This window comes from Vespula pensylvanica, chromosome 11 (genome assembly GCF_014466175.1).
Source record: "Vespula pensylvanica isolate Volc-1 chromosome 11, ASM1446617v1, whole genome shotgun sequence".
Taxonomy (NCBI): Eukaryota; Metazoa; Arthropoda; class Insecta; order Hymenoptera; family Vespidae; genus Vespula; species Vespula pensylvanica.
Window position 1 is genome coordinate 5,940,223 of NC_057695.1, and position 18,156 is coordinate 5,958,378.

Below are 18,156 nucleotides of genomic sequence, written 5' to 3' on the forward strand. Positions count from 1 at the left end.
TTTGCTTTTAATAGAACTTGATTTTGTTGCTTTCACGAATATTATAAAAGCAGGTCAAGGTAAATTCAAACCTCTATAAATTTCTCCTATTGTGAATTATTAAGGGGAAAAAAAAAATTAAAAGAAAGAATTGACAAATCATCTTTCGAATTTCATATTTACTGTCAACCCATTTATGCTACTGTTTGTTAATGAGATATTCAATTTAATATTGTAATAGCAATGTTAAATGTATATATGCAATTATTTAATGAACTTCCGAAGAAAAGATTGTAATACTTAAAATTTAATATTTCGAGATTATTATCGTGACATTAAAAACTAAATATTTGAATAAATTTTTTATTTGACGATATAACGATACGTTGTCACGATGTACATTCGAAAAAATAGTTTTTCTTCTTTTCTTTTTGTTAAATGAATAAATATTAAAATTAAATTTGTTTTATCGATAATCCCTGAAAGAAGTTGTCGTATTTACCATTCCCAGTAATCGCAATATAAAATGACGTTAAGTGTATTTTAAATCCGTTCAGGATTTGTCTCTGTAAATTTTGTACGAAAGAGAGAATTTCAAATTCTATTAAAAAATAATTAAATAAATAAAAATAAGAAAACATTATCGATAACTTTCGTAATTTATAACAAATACTTTACGTATTCTACTAGATGAACATTAATTAAATAAATTACTAGATAAATGTTATATTAAAACAATGCAAAGAAAACCTATTTCTCTTAAAAAATTTTATTTTTTAATAAGAATAAATTGAACTATATATATATATATATATATATATATATAAAATAATATAAAAAATTAATCTATACAAAGCCAGCCAAAGAACATTCTAACCCTATCATAAATTTTCTTGGAAAAGTAAAAGAAAAGAAAAGTAAAAGTTAAAAAGGAAAAAGAAATAATCTCAAAAGACATAAAAATTCATGAAACGTTGCATCTCATTTACGATTATTCGTACGATCATCAAGGAAGACGGAGATGCAAAGAGAAAGAGAGAGACAGAGAGGAGAGAGAGAGAGAGAGAGAGAGAGAGAGAGAGAGAGAGAGAGAGAGAGAAGAATATCCTGTTTAAATCTTAGAAGCTCTCTTCTCGCTGTATATACTCATGCTTCTACTACTTTCTAAAAAAGTCTCGACGTCACAGAAACGAGAATTACTTTGGGTCATTGGCGTTGCTAAGCGTACATACTTTAACAGCAGCTTTACGTAACTGCATCGTCGAATGTTCATTCAAAATGTTCTCTGGTAGATCGAGGAAAAGGAAATTGAATGATTGATGTTCAAAGAAAAACAATATTGAAGATGTCGAAAATGACGATGAAAGAAAATTAGAGTGAACCAAAAAGAGAAAAACGATTAAGGTTCGCGAAAAATATATTAGTTTTTACTATTTTCTTTTCTTTTTTTTTTTTTTTTTTTTTTTTTACATATATATACGTAAAAAATTTTATTGGATTAAATAAGATAAAGAGAGGAGGGTAGAAGGGTAGAAGAGAAAGGGAGATATATAGAGATAAGAAAAAATAGAATAGAAGAAAATAGAGATAGAGAGAAGAGGAATAGAAAAAAGAAAAAAGATATATATAATATATAGAATATTATATATATATATATATTAACATATTAAATGCATTATCGAATATACATATAAATAAATAATTTATTATATAAATAAGCATTATATGTATATAATTATAATATCGTTTTATTATTATTGTCACTTTAACATATACTTAATGTAATATTGTTTTATTAACATATATATATATATATATATATATATAAGAAAAAAAAATAAGAAAAACGAGATAGCAGGATCGGCAATGACACTAATAACGAATATAAAATTTTCGTTCTGTATAATTTCGTAGAAAATAGTATTATTTTTGTAGGTAGTAACGAATAAAAGGTAGAAAAAGAAGAAAGAAAGAAAAAGCACGTCTCTTGCATAATGAGAGATTCTTAGCTAACATATTACGGTCACGCCTGCTTCCTTTAGCTATATCGTCTGTCTCTCTCTTTCTCTCATCATCTTTTCTTCACTCTTCTGCCTTCTCTCTACTTTTGTTCCACTCGCAATTCTCATTCCTTTCAACGCAATACACGTGAAATCATATTTCATGGGTCGTATCATTTGCGAATAGTATTATTATCTTCACACCTCTTTTGTCTATGTATATATATATATATATATATATATATATATATATATATATATATATATAGCGGTAAGTGATGATTCATATAATAATTTATCTTTGGTAAAGTGAAATCATTCTTTTTATGACAAATATCTATTTTTGAAGAAAAGAGAAATAAAAATATAAAAAAGAAAAGGAAAAGAAAGACCCGAGATAAATTATATCATTCTTTAAATAGATCTATCTTTGTTCACACAGACATTTCGTCGTTAGAACTGATTGAAAAAGTATTTTTTTAATTCGAGTTATGTATTACTTTGATTTTTTTTTTTTTCGGATAAATATAAATAAATTGCATAAATGTATTGTGCGTGTATGTGTGTGTGTGTCATACTTAAAAAAAATATCATACAATATATTCTATATATATATATATATATCATTTAATTTTTTTTTTAATTTTGTAAAAATTTGTATATATATTAATATCATGTTTGGGCTATATTATATGTATATGTATATGTGTGTATATATACATAACGTAATGATTTTTTATTATAATAGAATTGTTACTGAAGAAAGAAAAAAAAATTTATATTAAATATTATTAAATATTAAATCTCTCAGTTATATCATCAATATATACATATTTGCATATTACTTAATAGATCGAAAATTTCTACATATTAACTCATACGTTTACTTAAAATAATTTTTTTTTTTTGAAAAGTTATTTTTGAATGATAGTCATCTTGCTGGTATTTTTCTATACGACTTCTTATATTCTTGTATATCATTTTCAAAATTCCATAATATATAATGAATTTTATTGATACATTATAATTAAAAAAAAAAAATAAAATAAAAAGAAAGAGAAAAATATATATATATATATATATATATATATATAATTTCATTATATACCTAATTAAAACATTTCCACACGTGTTTTTATATCACACGCTTGATATGTCACATATATGATATGTAAACATATGATTTCTATAAAAGTCTCTCCATTGAATATATTAACATATTAAAAATTGCTAATGCATATTCTAAATATATATATATACATATGTATTTACATATACATGCTATGTAAGTATACATCTAATGAAAGAAGAAAAAAAGTAAAGAAAAGAAAAACATAGAGAGAAAAAAAAAGAAACAAAAAATTAGCTAGATCATCATCGACTCATGTTTATTTTATTAGAAATAGTAAAATAATTGAACCAATTAATTACAAAAGTATAATTATAATAGGAAGTAGAATGGAATATAAAAATATAATAATAGCAATTATAATAAAAATTTGATTGAAATAAAAAGATTAAAATATTCAAATTAAATAAACCTTGAGAAACTTGAAATTTTAAATCGATCAATGTTACTCTAATCGATTTCTCTATTACAACCTTTCATTTATTTTAACATCAAATTTTCTCTCTTTATATATATATATATATATATATATATATATATATATATATATATATATATATATATATATATATATATATATATAAATATATATTATTTCTATCCTTCCCTAAAAAAAGAAGAATTCTCATACACAATCAAAGTAATCTCCATTTCGAATCTTCACTTGAATCTTCAATTCTTGTAATTGTCATAATAAAAAAATAATAATTGTCATAATAATTAAAGCAATAATGATAATGTATAATGACGATGATCATGATCATGATGATTGATAATGATAATTATAAAGATATTGAATCGTTACATTCCGAGATGATGATGATGATGATGATGATAATGATGATGATGATACTAGTTTTTTGTTTTAAGAAATAAATAAAAAATAAAACTGAGATGATAAATGTTTGAAAATAAGTACGATTCGTTGGTGCAGAAACATGATAGTACTACGTGTACACGGGGACGAGCTGATGTTTGGCAGTGGTGGCAACGTTATGGCACATTCACCAAGAATTCCGCAAATGGAAATGATGAAAGTTCACATTCCGTTCACCTTCAAACTTCACGAAAGCTTCAAGAGTACCTATGCCGGTAAGTTGTCCGTCATCTTTTCTTTCTTTCTTTCTTTCTTTCTTTTTTTTTTTTCTTTTCTTTTCTTTTTAATCGTTTTTCAACAGAGTTATTTCTTTATCTTCTTTCAATTCTGTAACAACGATCAAGGATCTATTAATATCCAACGAACAACGATTTATTACACGTATCAATTTGTTCGATCTTTCGTTTATATATTTTTTTTATATTTTATATTTTTTTATTATCTTATTTTATTTATTTTTTTTTTTGCTTTGTTTTTCTGTCTCATTGCGTCCTTTAATTGTTATCTCTTTTTATCCTTTCTTTCGATCTCTCTCTCTCTCTCTCTCTCTCTCTCTTTGTCTAGACTTCATTTTTTCATCGTTTATTTTATATATCTTTATCGTTATCTATCATCTCGATCTTGTTTTTCACATCTCTTAGCTTATTTTTCTGTCGTTATCTTTTTCTTTTCCTTTTTTCTCTCTTTATCTCTCGTCTCATTATGTATTTCATTCCGTCTCTTCGTCTCTTTCGATTCATTCTTTTTTCTTTCATTTTTTATTATTTCTTTTTTTTTTTTCGTCTCTATCTTCATTCATTTATTCTAACTTCTCCGACTCTTTTTTTTTTTTCGTCTACTTACGTTGCCTTTTTTTTTTTGTTTTTTAATTGATTCTTCTTTCTATTTTTTTTTGTCGTCATTTTTTATCATCTTGCGTCAAGCTTCACACTTTTATCGTCATCAATTTTCACATATATTTCCAACCATTCTCATAATCCCATTTCATCTAATATTTTCATCTAGTAATATAACATCTTTTTCATCCATCTTCCTCGTTGAGTTTTATCTATCATGGTTTTATTTCCTTTTTTTTATTTTTAGTCTGCTTCAATCTTTTTTTGTGTTCCCCCCCCCCCTCTCTCTCTCTCATTTCCTCATCCACTTTCATCTCTATTTTCATCGTCGTCTTTCACGAGATAAATATTTTCATTTTAACATTTCCATATCCTTTCATATATTTTCGTCATCACCTTCCTTTCATCACATTTCACAAGCGTACTTTTCATCGAATTTCCTTCATCTTTCGTCATTCTCTTTTGTATTTTTTCTCTTATGCGTGTAAGTTCTCTTTAAGTTATCTCATCCGATTTCACCTTCATGAGAAGCAGCCACCGAAACAAGATAGAACGCATTATATTGTGTAATGTTTTTGGATCACGATATTGCACAACATATAAAACTATTATCATTAATGTCTGCTTAGAAAGATAGATAGCTAGAGATAGACATAAAGATAGATACATAGATAGATAGATAAATAGATAGAGAAGGAGAGAGGCAGAGAGAGAGAGAGAGAGAGAGAGAGAGAGAGAGAGAGAGAGAGAGAGAGAGAGAGAGATCTTAAATCTTCTCTCTTTTTCTCTCTTTCTAAAATTTTGACAACAATTTATGATTATGTAACAAATCAGCTGTTCTTAAATATCTTTCTGTTTTGTGTGTGTGTGTGTGTGTGTGTGTGTATGCATTATTTGGTTAATGGTTATACATCAACTTCGTTCTTGGCAAACTCATTTTGTTTTTTAATAGCAACTTATTATTACCCTCGTCTCGTTTTCTTTATTTTTCTTTTTTTCTCATTTTTTTTCCTTCTTTTCTCTTTGTATTGTGAAACAATAATCAGAAAGCATCAAGTAAATACAGAGATAAATATATATGATTTTTGTTATGTTATATAATTTTGTCAACGTTTAAATATCACTCTGCTTTCGAAATTATAAAATGTTAATGTTTAATAATGTTTAAAAAATTACATATTTCTTTTTAATGATATATATATATATATATATATATATATATATATATATATATAATATAGGATGTTGTATAAATGTTACGTTCAAATTATTTATCTTTATTTCTCAAAGAATTAAGTCGAAGAAATTATGTGATAATTATTTCTACTTTAATATAAAATAGATAGCTAGTCTAATATGTTTTTCTTAGGGATATTCTAAAAACAACAGATTATGATAGTTTTTGCTTTTAATATTCATCAAATAGATCATATCATATATTTTTATTTTTCTACGAATTTCTAATCAAATAAGTTATGACAATAATTTACATGCTCGCTGAATAACCAGTGTAATAGACAATATTTTGAAAAATTTCTATAGAGACAAAAATCGTCTGTTAAAAAAAAAAAAAAAGAAGAAGAAAATAAATTTAAGATAAACAATCTCACGCGATGTACAATAACGTGTACAATAGTCTGCATTAAAATTTTATTGAAAAAAAAAAAAAAAAAACATGAAATTTGTCGTAAATAAAAAAGAAAAAGAAGAAAATTATGATAATAATCTTCTCTTTAATATCCACTTTTATTAACAATTATAACATCTCTTTTCATTTTCTCGTAATATCGAGAAAGAAGAACAAAGAAAAAATTATTGATACAAATGAGTAAACAAGTAATCTCATCCCTTTCTCCGTCAATAATAGCTTTATTAATTACATCATTTGCAATGTTTCAAGGACAGAAAGTACAAAAAATCTCATGACGTAACGTGATGTATGCTCGTCCATTTGATTTGTAATTAATATTTCATAAAAAAAAAAAAGAAAAGAAAGGAAAATGAAATATGATAAAATAATTTTCTTTTTTTGCTTTATGCACACACACGCACGTGCGCACGTACGTAGAAAAAAATTTACTTACAATTTAATCCTTTAAAAATATTGACGAAGAATATTGAGAAAAAGAAACAAAACAAAACGAAATGAAACGAAAGAAAAAAAAAAAATTAAACGTTCGTTTACTACGTCAACGGCATCATAATAATACACGACAGCAAATATTATCGTAAAAGAAACAATAATCGTTTATCCACCGTTTCTTTGTCATTAGATCGTCTTTCGCTTCCGTAAAGTGCATTATGTAAAACCGGAAAGATCTCTAATTAAAGTCTCGATCATTCATACGATTTAATGAACACAACGGCACGCGTCTTTGCGTTACGTAAATGTCAACGATGTTGTTTTGCGTCTCTCTCACACACACACACATACACACACCCTTTCTCTTTTTGTTCATACGAGTTAGTACCTTGATTAGAAACAATAAGAAAGAAAAAAGAAAAAAGGAGATAAATAGTGTTTATTAGTTAAATAGTTAGTGTTTCTTAGTTCTAAGGTTTTTTCTTTTTTTTTTTTAATTTTCTTTTTTCTCTTTTGAATAATGAAAAAAAATAAAGAGAGAAAAAAAGGACATTGTAAGACGACGTGATCTTTTTTTTTCCCCCTTTAAATAATTAGAAAAGATAAGGAGTAATAAGGGGGGGAAAAAAACGAAAAAGAGAGAGAGAGAGAGAGAGAGAGAGAAGAAAGGATATTATAAAATGATAAGCAATATGTGGTTTTCAATTCTCTTTTATTTTTTTTTCATTTTTAAATAATTAGAGAAGACAAGAAGTAACAAAGAAAAAAGAAAAAAAAAGGAAGGAGAGGCGAAAGGGACGTTATAAAATAATAAGCAGGATGCATGTATGATCTTTTTTTTTTCCCCCATTTAAATAATCGGGAAAGATAAGGAGGAACAAGGAAAAAAAAGGATATTATAAAATAATAAGCTCGATGATACGTACGTGGGATTTTTTTTTCTCTTCTCTGGAAACAAATGATCGAAACTTTTATCAGAATAAACGTGTAAAAATCATGTAAAGAAACAAAGAGAAAAAGAGGGAGAGAGAGAGAGAGGGAGAGAGAGATTGATTGATGTAGTGTAATAGAATTTTTATTCATGACTTTTGCACAATCGTCTTGTTAAATAAATTTCTGTTAACCGTGAATAAGGATATATCTAAGAATCAAATTTTCAGATTAAAAACTGAATAACTACGTTAATGTATTCTATCGTTGCGTTGTATCTCTTGTATACGTATATAAGTTTCAATATTACCGAATCAATTATTTCTTTCTTTCCCGATCTTTATCTTACATATTATTAAATTCTCTAATGGTCTACGTCGAAAAATATGATATAATAATAATAGAAGGAAAAAGATTATAAATTGAGTTGTAATGTATTAATTCCGATAGTTAAAAAATTTTAACGAATAAAAAATATATACCGTTTCAATCCAAGCTTATAACACCTTTTTAATATTTATTATATTATGATAAATATTTTTTTATTATATATTATCGTGTTAATATATAAAAATACATTTTAATCATAACTTTGTCTGATCGACAAAAAATAAACGTAAGTCGGAGTCATCGAATTTTTTATCGAAATAATGTGTCATTATTTCTAAGGAAAAAAAAAAAAAAGAAAAAAAAAAGGAAGAAGAAGAAAAAGTAGAAGAATCTTTTGAAATCGATATATGTACGATATAATATATTTTCTAAGATTTAATGGTACGAGACATGCATAACCATGTGTTACCGACTTTCACGTAAGAAAATCTCACAGCTGATTTTAAATGTACATGCATAAATTTTTTTCTGAAAAACTAAAAACTGATTTATCATCTGCGTCCTTCGATCAGAGAAATATTACCTCGTAAATTCAAAGAGTTAGTAAAAAAATGAAAACCAGACGTATAATTAGTACGGAATACAAAAAAATTTGCAGAAGAAATAAAGATCAGAACGACATCGTCATCGTATTTTTTTTACGATAAATCATTAATTCGATTTATTCCAATATAAATTATTAATGTTCTCAAATCGAAATTGTTCAGTTTTAAAAATTAATCGAAATGAAAAAAATTGTATTTATAAATTATATATATATATATATAAATTATCTTTGACTATATTTTTAACATATAATAATAACATATAATAATTCTTTAATATATAATATACTCGACTGTTAACTTTATATATCGCAAATTATAAATAAAGTTATAAAAAAGCTAACTATCATAAAAAAAAAAAAAAGAAAAAATTGTATATTATAGCAAGAATGTTGGATAAAAAATTCCTTATCGAAACATATTTCAAGCGATGCTTAATCATAAAAATGTTTAATTTGAAGAAAAACACAAAGGAATTACATTCTGATAGGATTGTTTAGAATACCTCAATATAAATGATAATAACTAAACAAAACTATCTTTTATATTTTAAAAATTTTATGCCATTACGATAACACAAATGTTGAGTAAAGAATTTCTCGACGAAATGTGGATATTTCAAACGATATTTACTGCAGTGTTCGTATACAGAAAAAAGAAAGAAGAAGAAGAACAAAAAGAGAGATATACGCAGACTTAAAAGTGTAAAGTGGTATAATATAAAAAGATGAAAGAAAAAAAGAGAGAGAGAGAGAAAGAGAAAATGTTAGATGATCGTACCTGTTAACAATTGCATTAACATACAAAATTAAACAGTACGAGTAGATACAGACTTATCCATAATTCTCGAGCGATGATCGAGCGAACGAAGAAAAAGGACTGAGACACAAATACAGAGAGAGAGAGAGAGAGAGAGAGAGAGAGAGAGAGAGAGAGAGAGAGAGAGAGAGAGAGAGAGAGAGAGAGAGAGAGAGAGAGAGAGAGAGAGAGAGAGAGAGAGAGAAAGAGAGAGAGAATCTATCCGTTCGAAAGAATCGAACATTGACACACAAAATACTGGCAGCCGAGGTCGAATCGAGGAGATTACTTTTCCACTCGATCGCGAACGAGCGAACGAACGAGCGAACGAACGAACGAACGAACGAACGAACGAACGAACGAACGAAAGCAAGTAACGACATAACCTTATTTCATCTCCACCCGACTTCAAACGATTTCGACATCCTTCGGAAGTGTCAAGGCTGGAATCATTGTAGGAATAGCTGCAAAGATTTGTTCTCTCTCTCTCTCTCTCTCTCTCTCTCTCTCTCTCTCTCTGTTTCTCTTTTTTTCCCTTTCTCTTTCTCTCTTTCTCTTTCTCTTTTTCTCTCTCTTTTTCTCCCTTTCTCTTTCTCTTTTTCTTTTTCTTATTCCAATATGGCGGGTATCGCGTGACCATATATCGGCCTTGTCTCAGTCGGTATTGAAATTTTCCGAAGTTTTTTTTTTTATACATATTTACGTAAATTTACGTTTGTATACGCGTATACGTGTTTTTGCGTGTGTGAATAAGAGACAGAGAGAAAGGGAAAGGGAAGAGATGGAAATAGTTTTTATTATGCCACAGGAAAAAAGGAATCTAGGGTATCTGTTATTTTAAAATGGAAAAGATAAAAAGGTGAGAAGTTCAGCTGATGAAGAACAAAAAAATTAAAATGCGAAGTATTTTTTTTTTCTTTCTTTTTGTTTTTGTTTTTGTTTTTTTTTTTTTTCATAAATATTTATTCGAATGAATAAACAAAAAAAAAAGGGAGAAAGAAACCGGTTAAAATGTGAACAAATAAGAAGAAAAAGAAGAAGAAAAAACTGGTTAAAACGTGACATAACGACATCGATCGGTATCGAAAAATTTTCCAGATTTCTTTTTTTGTACATGCTTTCCTACATATGTGTGTCTACACATGCAAATACACGCATCATCTAGTAGAGATACTTTTTATTGTGACTTTATAAAAGACGTCATTTAAAAAAGATTACAAAAAAGATTTAAAAAAAAAAAAAAAAAAATGAGAAGAAAAAAAGAACTATATTATCGACAGAAATCGTGTTAATGAATCAAAATAATTATACATACAGAACTTTAGAAGTTATGTCTCAATAAATAAGGAAAAATGTTCTAATGAATAAGTCTTAACGAATAATGAGTAACGAATCGATCAAAACAAATAAATCAAAATGTTTTAACGAGTACTAATGCGTTACTATAGTGTGACTTACAGTAGTAGAGAAACAGATTATGTTTTAATCTTTGTCACTTATTATTTCATTATAACCAATATAATTCTAATATATAAAAAGAAAGAAAAAGAAATGTAGTACAAATTTAGTTAGAGGATCGAATCAAGGAATAAAATTTTAACATAAATTATTATATCATGAATGACGTATTATTATATATACATATAAACAAGAGAGAGAGAGAGAGAGAGAGAGAGAGAGAGAGAGAGAGAGAGAGAGAGAGAGAGAGAGAGAGAGAGAGAGAGAGAGAGAGAGAGAGAGATCATCAACAGATACGCATAAAATTGACTATATATGTATATATGTATATATGTATATAAAACATATTTATGCAAATGAAACATATTTATGTATATAAAATTTGTCTTTCAAGATGAAATCAAATTCCTCAAGTTTGCCTACGTGACCGACTAGCCGTAGAGAACGTTCAAGGTCATCGCAAAAGAGATACCAACCTCGCTATTTCCATTTATATAGATCACATATGACGTCTGTCTATGTATGTGTATGTGAATGTATGTGTATATACACACACTAGATAATTTTTCCGTGAGAAAAATTTTTCTGATACTCCATTATGTTCTCTCTCTCTCTCTCTCTCTCTCTCTCTCTCTCTCTCTCTCTCTCTCTCTCTCTCTCTCTCTCTCTCTGTCTCTGTTTTTTTCATTTTTTTAATGTTTTCTCTCTTTTTTTTTTTTTTTTCCTTTTAAAACACGACTGAAACGTATACTTTGACGGTGAGTGTTATATTGACGAGGCCATATTGCTATTGCAAAGTAGGTTATCTATCAGTTCAAAGTCGAAAAGTCGGAAAAGGAAATAAAATAAAAAAAAAAAAGGTAATAAAAAAAGAAAAAGAAAAAAAAAAGAAAAGTAGAAAAAGACAAGTTGTTGTTCCTAAACGATCGATCGATTTATTTTCAATACGGTTGAGAAACACTGAACGATATTATCTATATATCTCACGATACATGCACGTGGCCTTACGTGTGTATGAATCATTTAACGCACGTTAGCAAGCAACCAAGCAAATAGCTAAACTATCGTCGGAGAATCGAATTTTAAAGTATCTTTTTTTAACCTTACCTCTTTTCTTAACCTAATCGATCTGTTTATCGATATTTCTTTGTATTAGATCATGAACGAGTTTATTTTTATGTTAATTATTATATTATTGAATTATTTCAGTTAAATACTATTATTTCCATTTGTTTTGTAAATTTATTCTTTCTCTTATTTCTGTCTTTTTCTTTCTCTTCTTTTTAAATCACTTTTTCTCTCTCTCTCCCCTCCTTCTCTCTCTCTCTTTTTGTCAAGGATAAAGAGAAAGAATTCATTTCTGAAAATCTCCACAAAACTGGCACTCCCATGTAACACACGTACATATATATATATATATATATATATATATAAAACGTGATGTGTGTGTGTGTATCAAAGTGCATTCACTTTGCCGATAATAAACGTTTAAACAAAAGTGAAAAATGTTTACCAATAGGTAACATAGCTAACATAGAATCCTATTTTATATATATATATATATGTATATGTATGTATGTATATGTGTTTTATTTAACGGCAATCTCTATGTAACAGTAAAATCTGATTAGTTTCATTTTCGTACTGATTATACCATCTATACCTTGAATAAAAATGAATGGATACAGTTAACTTTTAAAAAGAAAAAGATACAGTTAGTTTCTAAAGAATCTCTGAACGAGAAAGAGAAAGAGAGAGAGAGAGAGAGAGAGAGAGAGGAAACGAAAAGAAAAAGAGAAATAAAGATACAATAGCTTGAACAAAAAGAGAAAAAGAGAGAAAAGAAGAATAGAAAGAATAGAAAAAGAAAGACAAAGATACAATAGTTTGAACAGAGAAAGAAAGAGAGAGTGAGAAAGAGAGAAAAGAGAATAGAACGAGTAACAAAGGGATACAATAACTTGAACGAAAAGAGAAAGAGAGAGAGAGAGAGAGAGAGAGAGAGAGAGAGAGAGAGAGAGAGAGAGAGAGAGAGAGAGAGAGAGAGAGAGACCTGTCGAGAGAAACGAAACGAGTATTCGCCTGACGATTATGTAACGATATTTAATAATCGACCGTTAGGTATCCATTCGTTACGTTTTATACAAGACCGTATAGAGTAAAAGGTAACTCCAAAGAAGAAAAGAAAGAGAGAGAAAAAGAGAGAGAGAGAGAGAGAGAGATAACTCGTAAAACGTAGGTTACTTTATTCGTCTGGCATATTGCGTTGACTCTCCGTTTTCTTATTATATATTACGTCATATACGGTGTACCAAAGTATATTAACGATAATATACGTGTACATATTCGTTGGCTAACCATAAACTTCTATCATCATTTTCTTCGCCTCTATAGAACCGGTAGACACCATTGCACGACCTTGACGACGTTGTCGCCACCATCGATGCGGCTGTATTTTCTTATAACGAAAAATTGGCGCGATATTCGAATTGTACGAGTACAATTTGTATTTCTTTCGTTATTATTATTATATATATATATATATATATATATATATATATATATAATTACTTACTTTATTTATTATGTTGTTTCTTTTCTTTTCGTGTTTTTCTCTTTGATTTGTAATTATTATTTTGTATTATTTTATTTTATTTTATTTTATTTTTTATTCGCTGGAAAACAACACGAAGCGATTTGTAATCGAGAAAAGAAGTTATCACTTTTTTTTTTTTTTTTTTTTTTTTTTTTTTTTTTTTTATAATATCAAGGTCTTCTGTTCATAGATCCGTATGGGTAAATATTAAATTTCGTTGTAAATAAAATATTTATAGACATATGTCGTCTCTCTTCCTTTTTCTCTGTCTATCTCTTCCTATCTCTCACATATAATGGTATCGATATATGTGGACATTAGCATAATATTCAAGCAATGTTGTGTGAACGGCCGAATCTGGTTTCAAATGTCATCTCGACAAACTTGATTTTCTACGAACTAACAACTCGTATCCCAACTAATTATAAACATGTAATTTATCTAGCAGAAATTATATAATTTTATTAACTTTTACATTACGTATTTTCTTTTTTCTTTTCTTCTTTCTTTGTTTTTCTTTTTTTCTTTTTTCTTTTTCCTTAACCAAGATTCAAATTGCGCCGTAAAGTTATTTCCTATTGATTATTTAAAATGTAAATGGATATTTCGAAATTTTATCGGTCACATAAATTTGATTTGATTTGATTTGTTTTTTCTTCTTTTTTATTTTTCTTCAAATAATTACGATCATCCTATCGAATATATCATTTTTTTTTTTTTTTTTTAATTCATAAATGTTCGATTATGATCATTTTAAGATTATGAAGTTGAAAATTACCTTTCAAGATAGCGAACGAACAGATACGACTAATCTGTTAAATAATCCCTTTTTTTTCTTTCTTTTTGATTTTGTTTTATTTTGATCGTTAAACGACCATAAATTTACAATCGTGTATATTTTTATTGATAATGTATTATCTAAGTTAGAACTGGGTTAAAAAGCGTATTTTTCAAATATATATCGTGATCTAATTCTCGTCCGTAGCCTTGTATGAACTCGCTCACTATTCTTTTCTTTTTCTTTCTTTTTTTTTTTCTTATTCTTATTCTTATTCTTTTTCTTTCCGATTCATCGTGCTATCGCAAATGAAAAGGTTCGGAGAACGTCTATCATCGAAAACTTCTCGAACTTTTGAAGAAAATATCGTGAGGACGAAAATCTTGGAAACGAAAAAGAAAAAGAAAAAAGAAGAAAAATAAACTGAACCAATGAAATCGTAAGAAAGAAAATACTGAGTTTTACATTGAATTAAATAACAATATAGTGCATACTTGTTTGCATATTATATTTCTTTCTTTCTTTCTTTCTTTCTTTCTTTTTTTTTTTAAATATGTAAAAAAGAAAAAAAAACGAATAAATGAATAAATAAAAATTATTCAACGAATTCTCTATTCGAAAAGTGTGAAGAGAAGAGGATGAAAGAAAAAAAAAATGTAAAAATATATTATATTATACTATTTGTTATTTCTTTACGTTATCTGTGCTCTTATCAATTCGAAATTGGTCATTTGAATAGATTCGATTACCCTGTAAGTAGAAGCTACATGTTCGTTAAGTTCGTACTTAACTTATTATAACATACTCACTGATATTTTACATTATATATATATATATACGCTCTGAATCATAGAAAATACTGAAATATATGTGTGTATGTGTATGTGTGCACGCATGCATATAATTGCATATAACTGCAACGATTAATATCGATGTCTCATTATATTTCTCTCTCTCTTTTTTTTTTTTTTTTTTTTTTTTTAATATATGTATATAGTAGTGAATACAAATTCCAGTTTTAAAAAACTAATTTGTTTAATCCTGTTAGTTAATTTTAAATTAAAATTTCTTATTGTCTTATTGTGTTAAATTGTGTCAATGCTGAAATATGTAAATAATGTTGATCTATATATAGAATATTCTGCATTAATGTCATGATAATTTCTCTCTCTCTCTCTTTCTCTCTCTCTCTTTCTTTTTTTATTCTTTTTCTCCATATATTTATACGTTCTATGAATCACTCAAAATGAATTATGACAATTTTAACACGTCAGACTACGAAGAATGTAATTATTGTGAGAATGAGTGATTCATGTTTTTTCTTTCTTTCTTTCTTTTTATTATTATTATTATTATTATTATTATTATTATTTTTTTATTGAATTCTTTTACCTCCTTCGTTTTCTTTTATTCTATATCTTTTCTTTTATTTTTTTATATTTTTTTTTTCCTTTTTTCTTTCTTTTTATTCTTTATACTTTAGTCATTTTCTTATTCTTTTTCATTTATATGTATATATATATATATATATATATTTTTTTTGTGGTCTTTATTTTATTTCATTTTCTTTGTTTTGTGCATTTTGATTGTTTTCGTTCTTCGAAAGCGTATTGCTTGTCTAATCGTCTACGGTTACATGCTAATTATTATCAGAGGAAAAAAAGAAATATTATATTGTAATATACGTTTAAAATACGAAAGTTTACTTTGTAAGTTCTTGAATAATCTTGAACTTTGTATAGCCGAATGAAGATCATACTGATGAAGCTAAAAAGAAAACAAAATAATATAAAGAAATGAAAAATAAAGAGGGAGAGGAATGATTAGTATGTAGAATTACAAAAGTGATTCCTTAGAATCGTAAATAAGGAAAGGAACTGTTAACATTTTTATCATAGAAAAGATTAACAGCCTAGAGAGGAATAAAAATGAAGATTTAGAAAAAGAAACGAAATTTATCGATCGTTTGTGTTTTTAATAATTGATTTCTTTTTTTTTTTTTTTTTTTTTTTTGTACTTCTCTGCAATTCAATGTAAACAATTTTTTTTTTTCTTTTTTGATGACAACGATAATAATAATAATAAATTAAAAAAAAAATAATATAAAATAAAATAAAAAGATTTATATGCGTATGTACGTATACACGTAAAAAAAACAAAAAAAGAAAAAAAAAAAGAAATTGTAATTGCATTGTAGAAATCTGAGAAATCAATATTTTGAATGTACTTGTTATTTATTAGTAACAAAATTCTATGCAATAGACCATAATTATATGCAAATTGTTTTCTTTTTTTTTTTTTAATGGCTATTATCTTCTTTTTTTTTTTATGACTTTTTCTATTATCTTCTTTTTTTATTTTTATTTTTTTTTTATTTTTTATTTTTTTCCTTTAGCCTCGACGATAGATCGAAACGAAGAGATAATTAAAAAGAACAAAAAAGATTTACATACGTATAATAATGCGGAAAGATAACTAATCGTTTATCGACCTCGAAACAACTATTTATGCAAATAATTCCTACGTATGATAATTTAATCTTCCTTTGGTAAAAAGCAAACGATAAAGGAAGAAAGGAAAAAAAAAAAGAAAAAGAAGATTCTACGAAATTAAAGAAAAAAAAAAAAGAAAAGAAAAGAGATGAAGAAAATAAAGAGAAAGAAAGACAAAAGCAAGAATTCGTCAGTACGACATAATTATTTTCTTATATCGGGTGTGATTAAAAGTTTCCTAGGGCGGGAGGGAGCGAGAGTGTAGTTTTACAATCAGAAAAACAAAAATAAATAAAAAAAATAAAAAAAGAAACCTATAAAAGACGACAGACGATTGAGGTACACGACGAAGTTGTTTTCTTTTCTTGTTAATTTTAATTTTAATTTTTTTTTCTCTCTTTAATAAAAAAAGAAATGATTTTTCGTATTGAAATCAAGAGACTATGGATTCTTAACTTCAGACAGAGCATTCGAATGAATTCTTTTTTCTTTTTTGCTTAGAAAATTTCGTTCACCGATCGAATAATTTTTGGAAAAACTTGATATAAAAATTTCAAGATCGTGATGCGTAATTATCGGAACATTTTTGGTATATTCAATATAACGAAGTTTCAAGGTGAAATCAAATCGTAAAACGTCGAACGTTTTAGCTAACTGTGTCGTTAGAACGTTTCGTCAAAAATTCACGAGACATCGATAACGCGATGATCGATCGACATTAGAAGTCCTTAACCATGTGTGATTAGTGAGTATATTATAAGCATGGTAGCTTCTACTCACGTGTGATTGTATTTCTTTAAAGGCACTTGGATAATGAAGATAAAAGGGAATGCATATAAAGGAAGACGGATTAAATCCAAGACTATGGAAAACTAAAGAAAACATCGAATGACAATGCCACGAAGGGTACGTAAAATGATCAATAAACAAAAAAAAAAAAAACAAAACGAAACAAAAAATCCCCTAAAAAAATATATTAAAAAAAAAAAAAAACGAACGAACAATATATATCGCGTTGATAATGCGCGATAATTGCTCATCTATGATAAATTTAATTAATGTCTTCCCAATTCCGTGGCTATCCATGTATGTATTTATAATAAACAATATAATATTGTAATCAATTTCGCGTAGTTTATTCAAGATTCGTTATATTCGTTTATTCTAAGTGCCTTGAATAACTTTTATAAGAGAGAAATTAATTCTTTTTCTTTTCTATTTTTTCTTTTCTATTTTCTCTTTTTTCTTTATATATATATATATAT

The 18,156-nt window shown here is 26.8% G+C and overlaps 1 protein-coding gene across 1 annotated transcript in view; it reads left to right on the forward strand.

The window, feature by feature from the left end:
- LOC122633130 (cell growth regulator with RING finger domain protein 1-like) overlaps positions 1-18,156 on the forward strand; it is a 31,599-nt gene that overhangs the window by 6,365 nt on the left and 7,078 nt on the right. Inside the window, exon 2 of the mRNA XM_043820686.1 lies at positions 4,043-4,200. Within this exon, the coding sequence (XP_043676621.1) occupies positions 4,043-4,200 (158 nt within the window). The remainder of the gene's footprint in view (positions 1-4,042; positions 4,201-18,156) is intronic.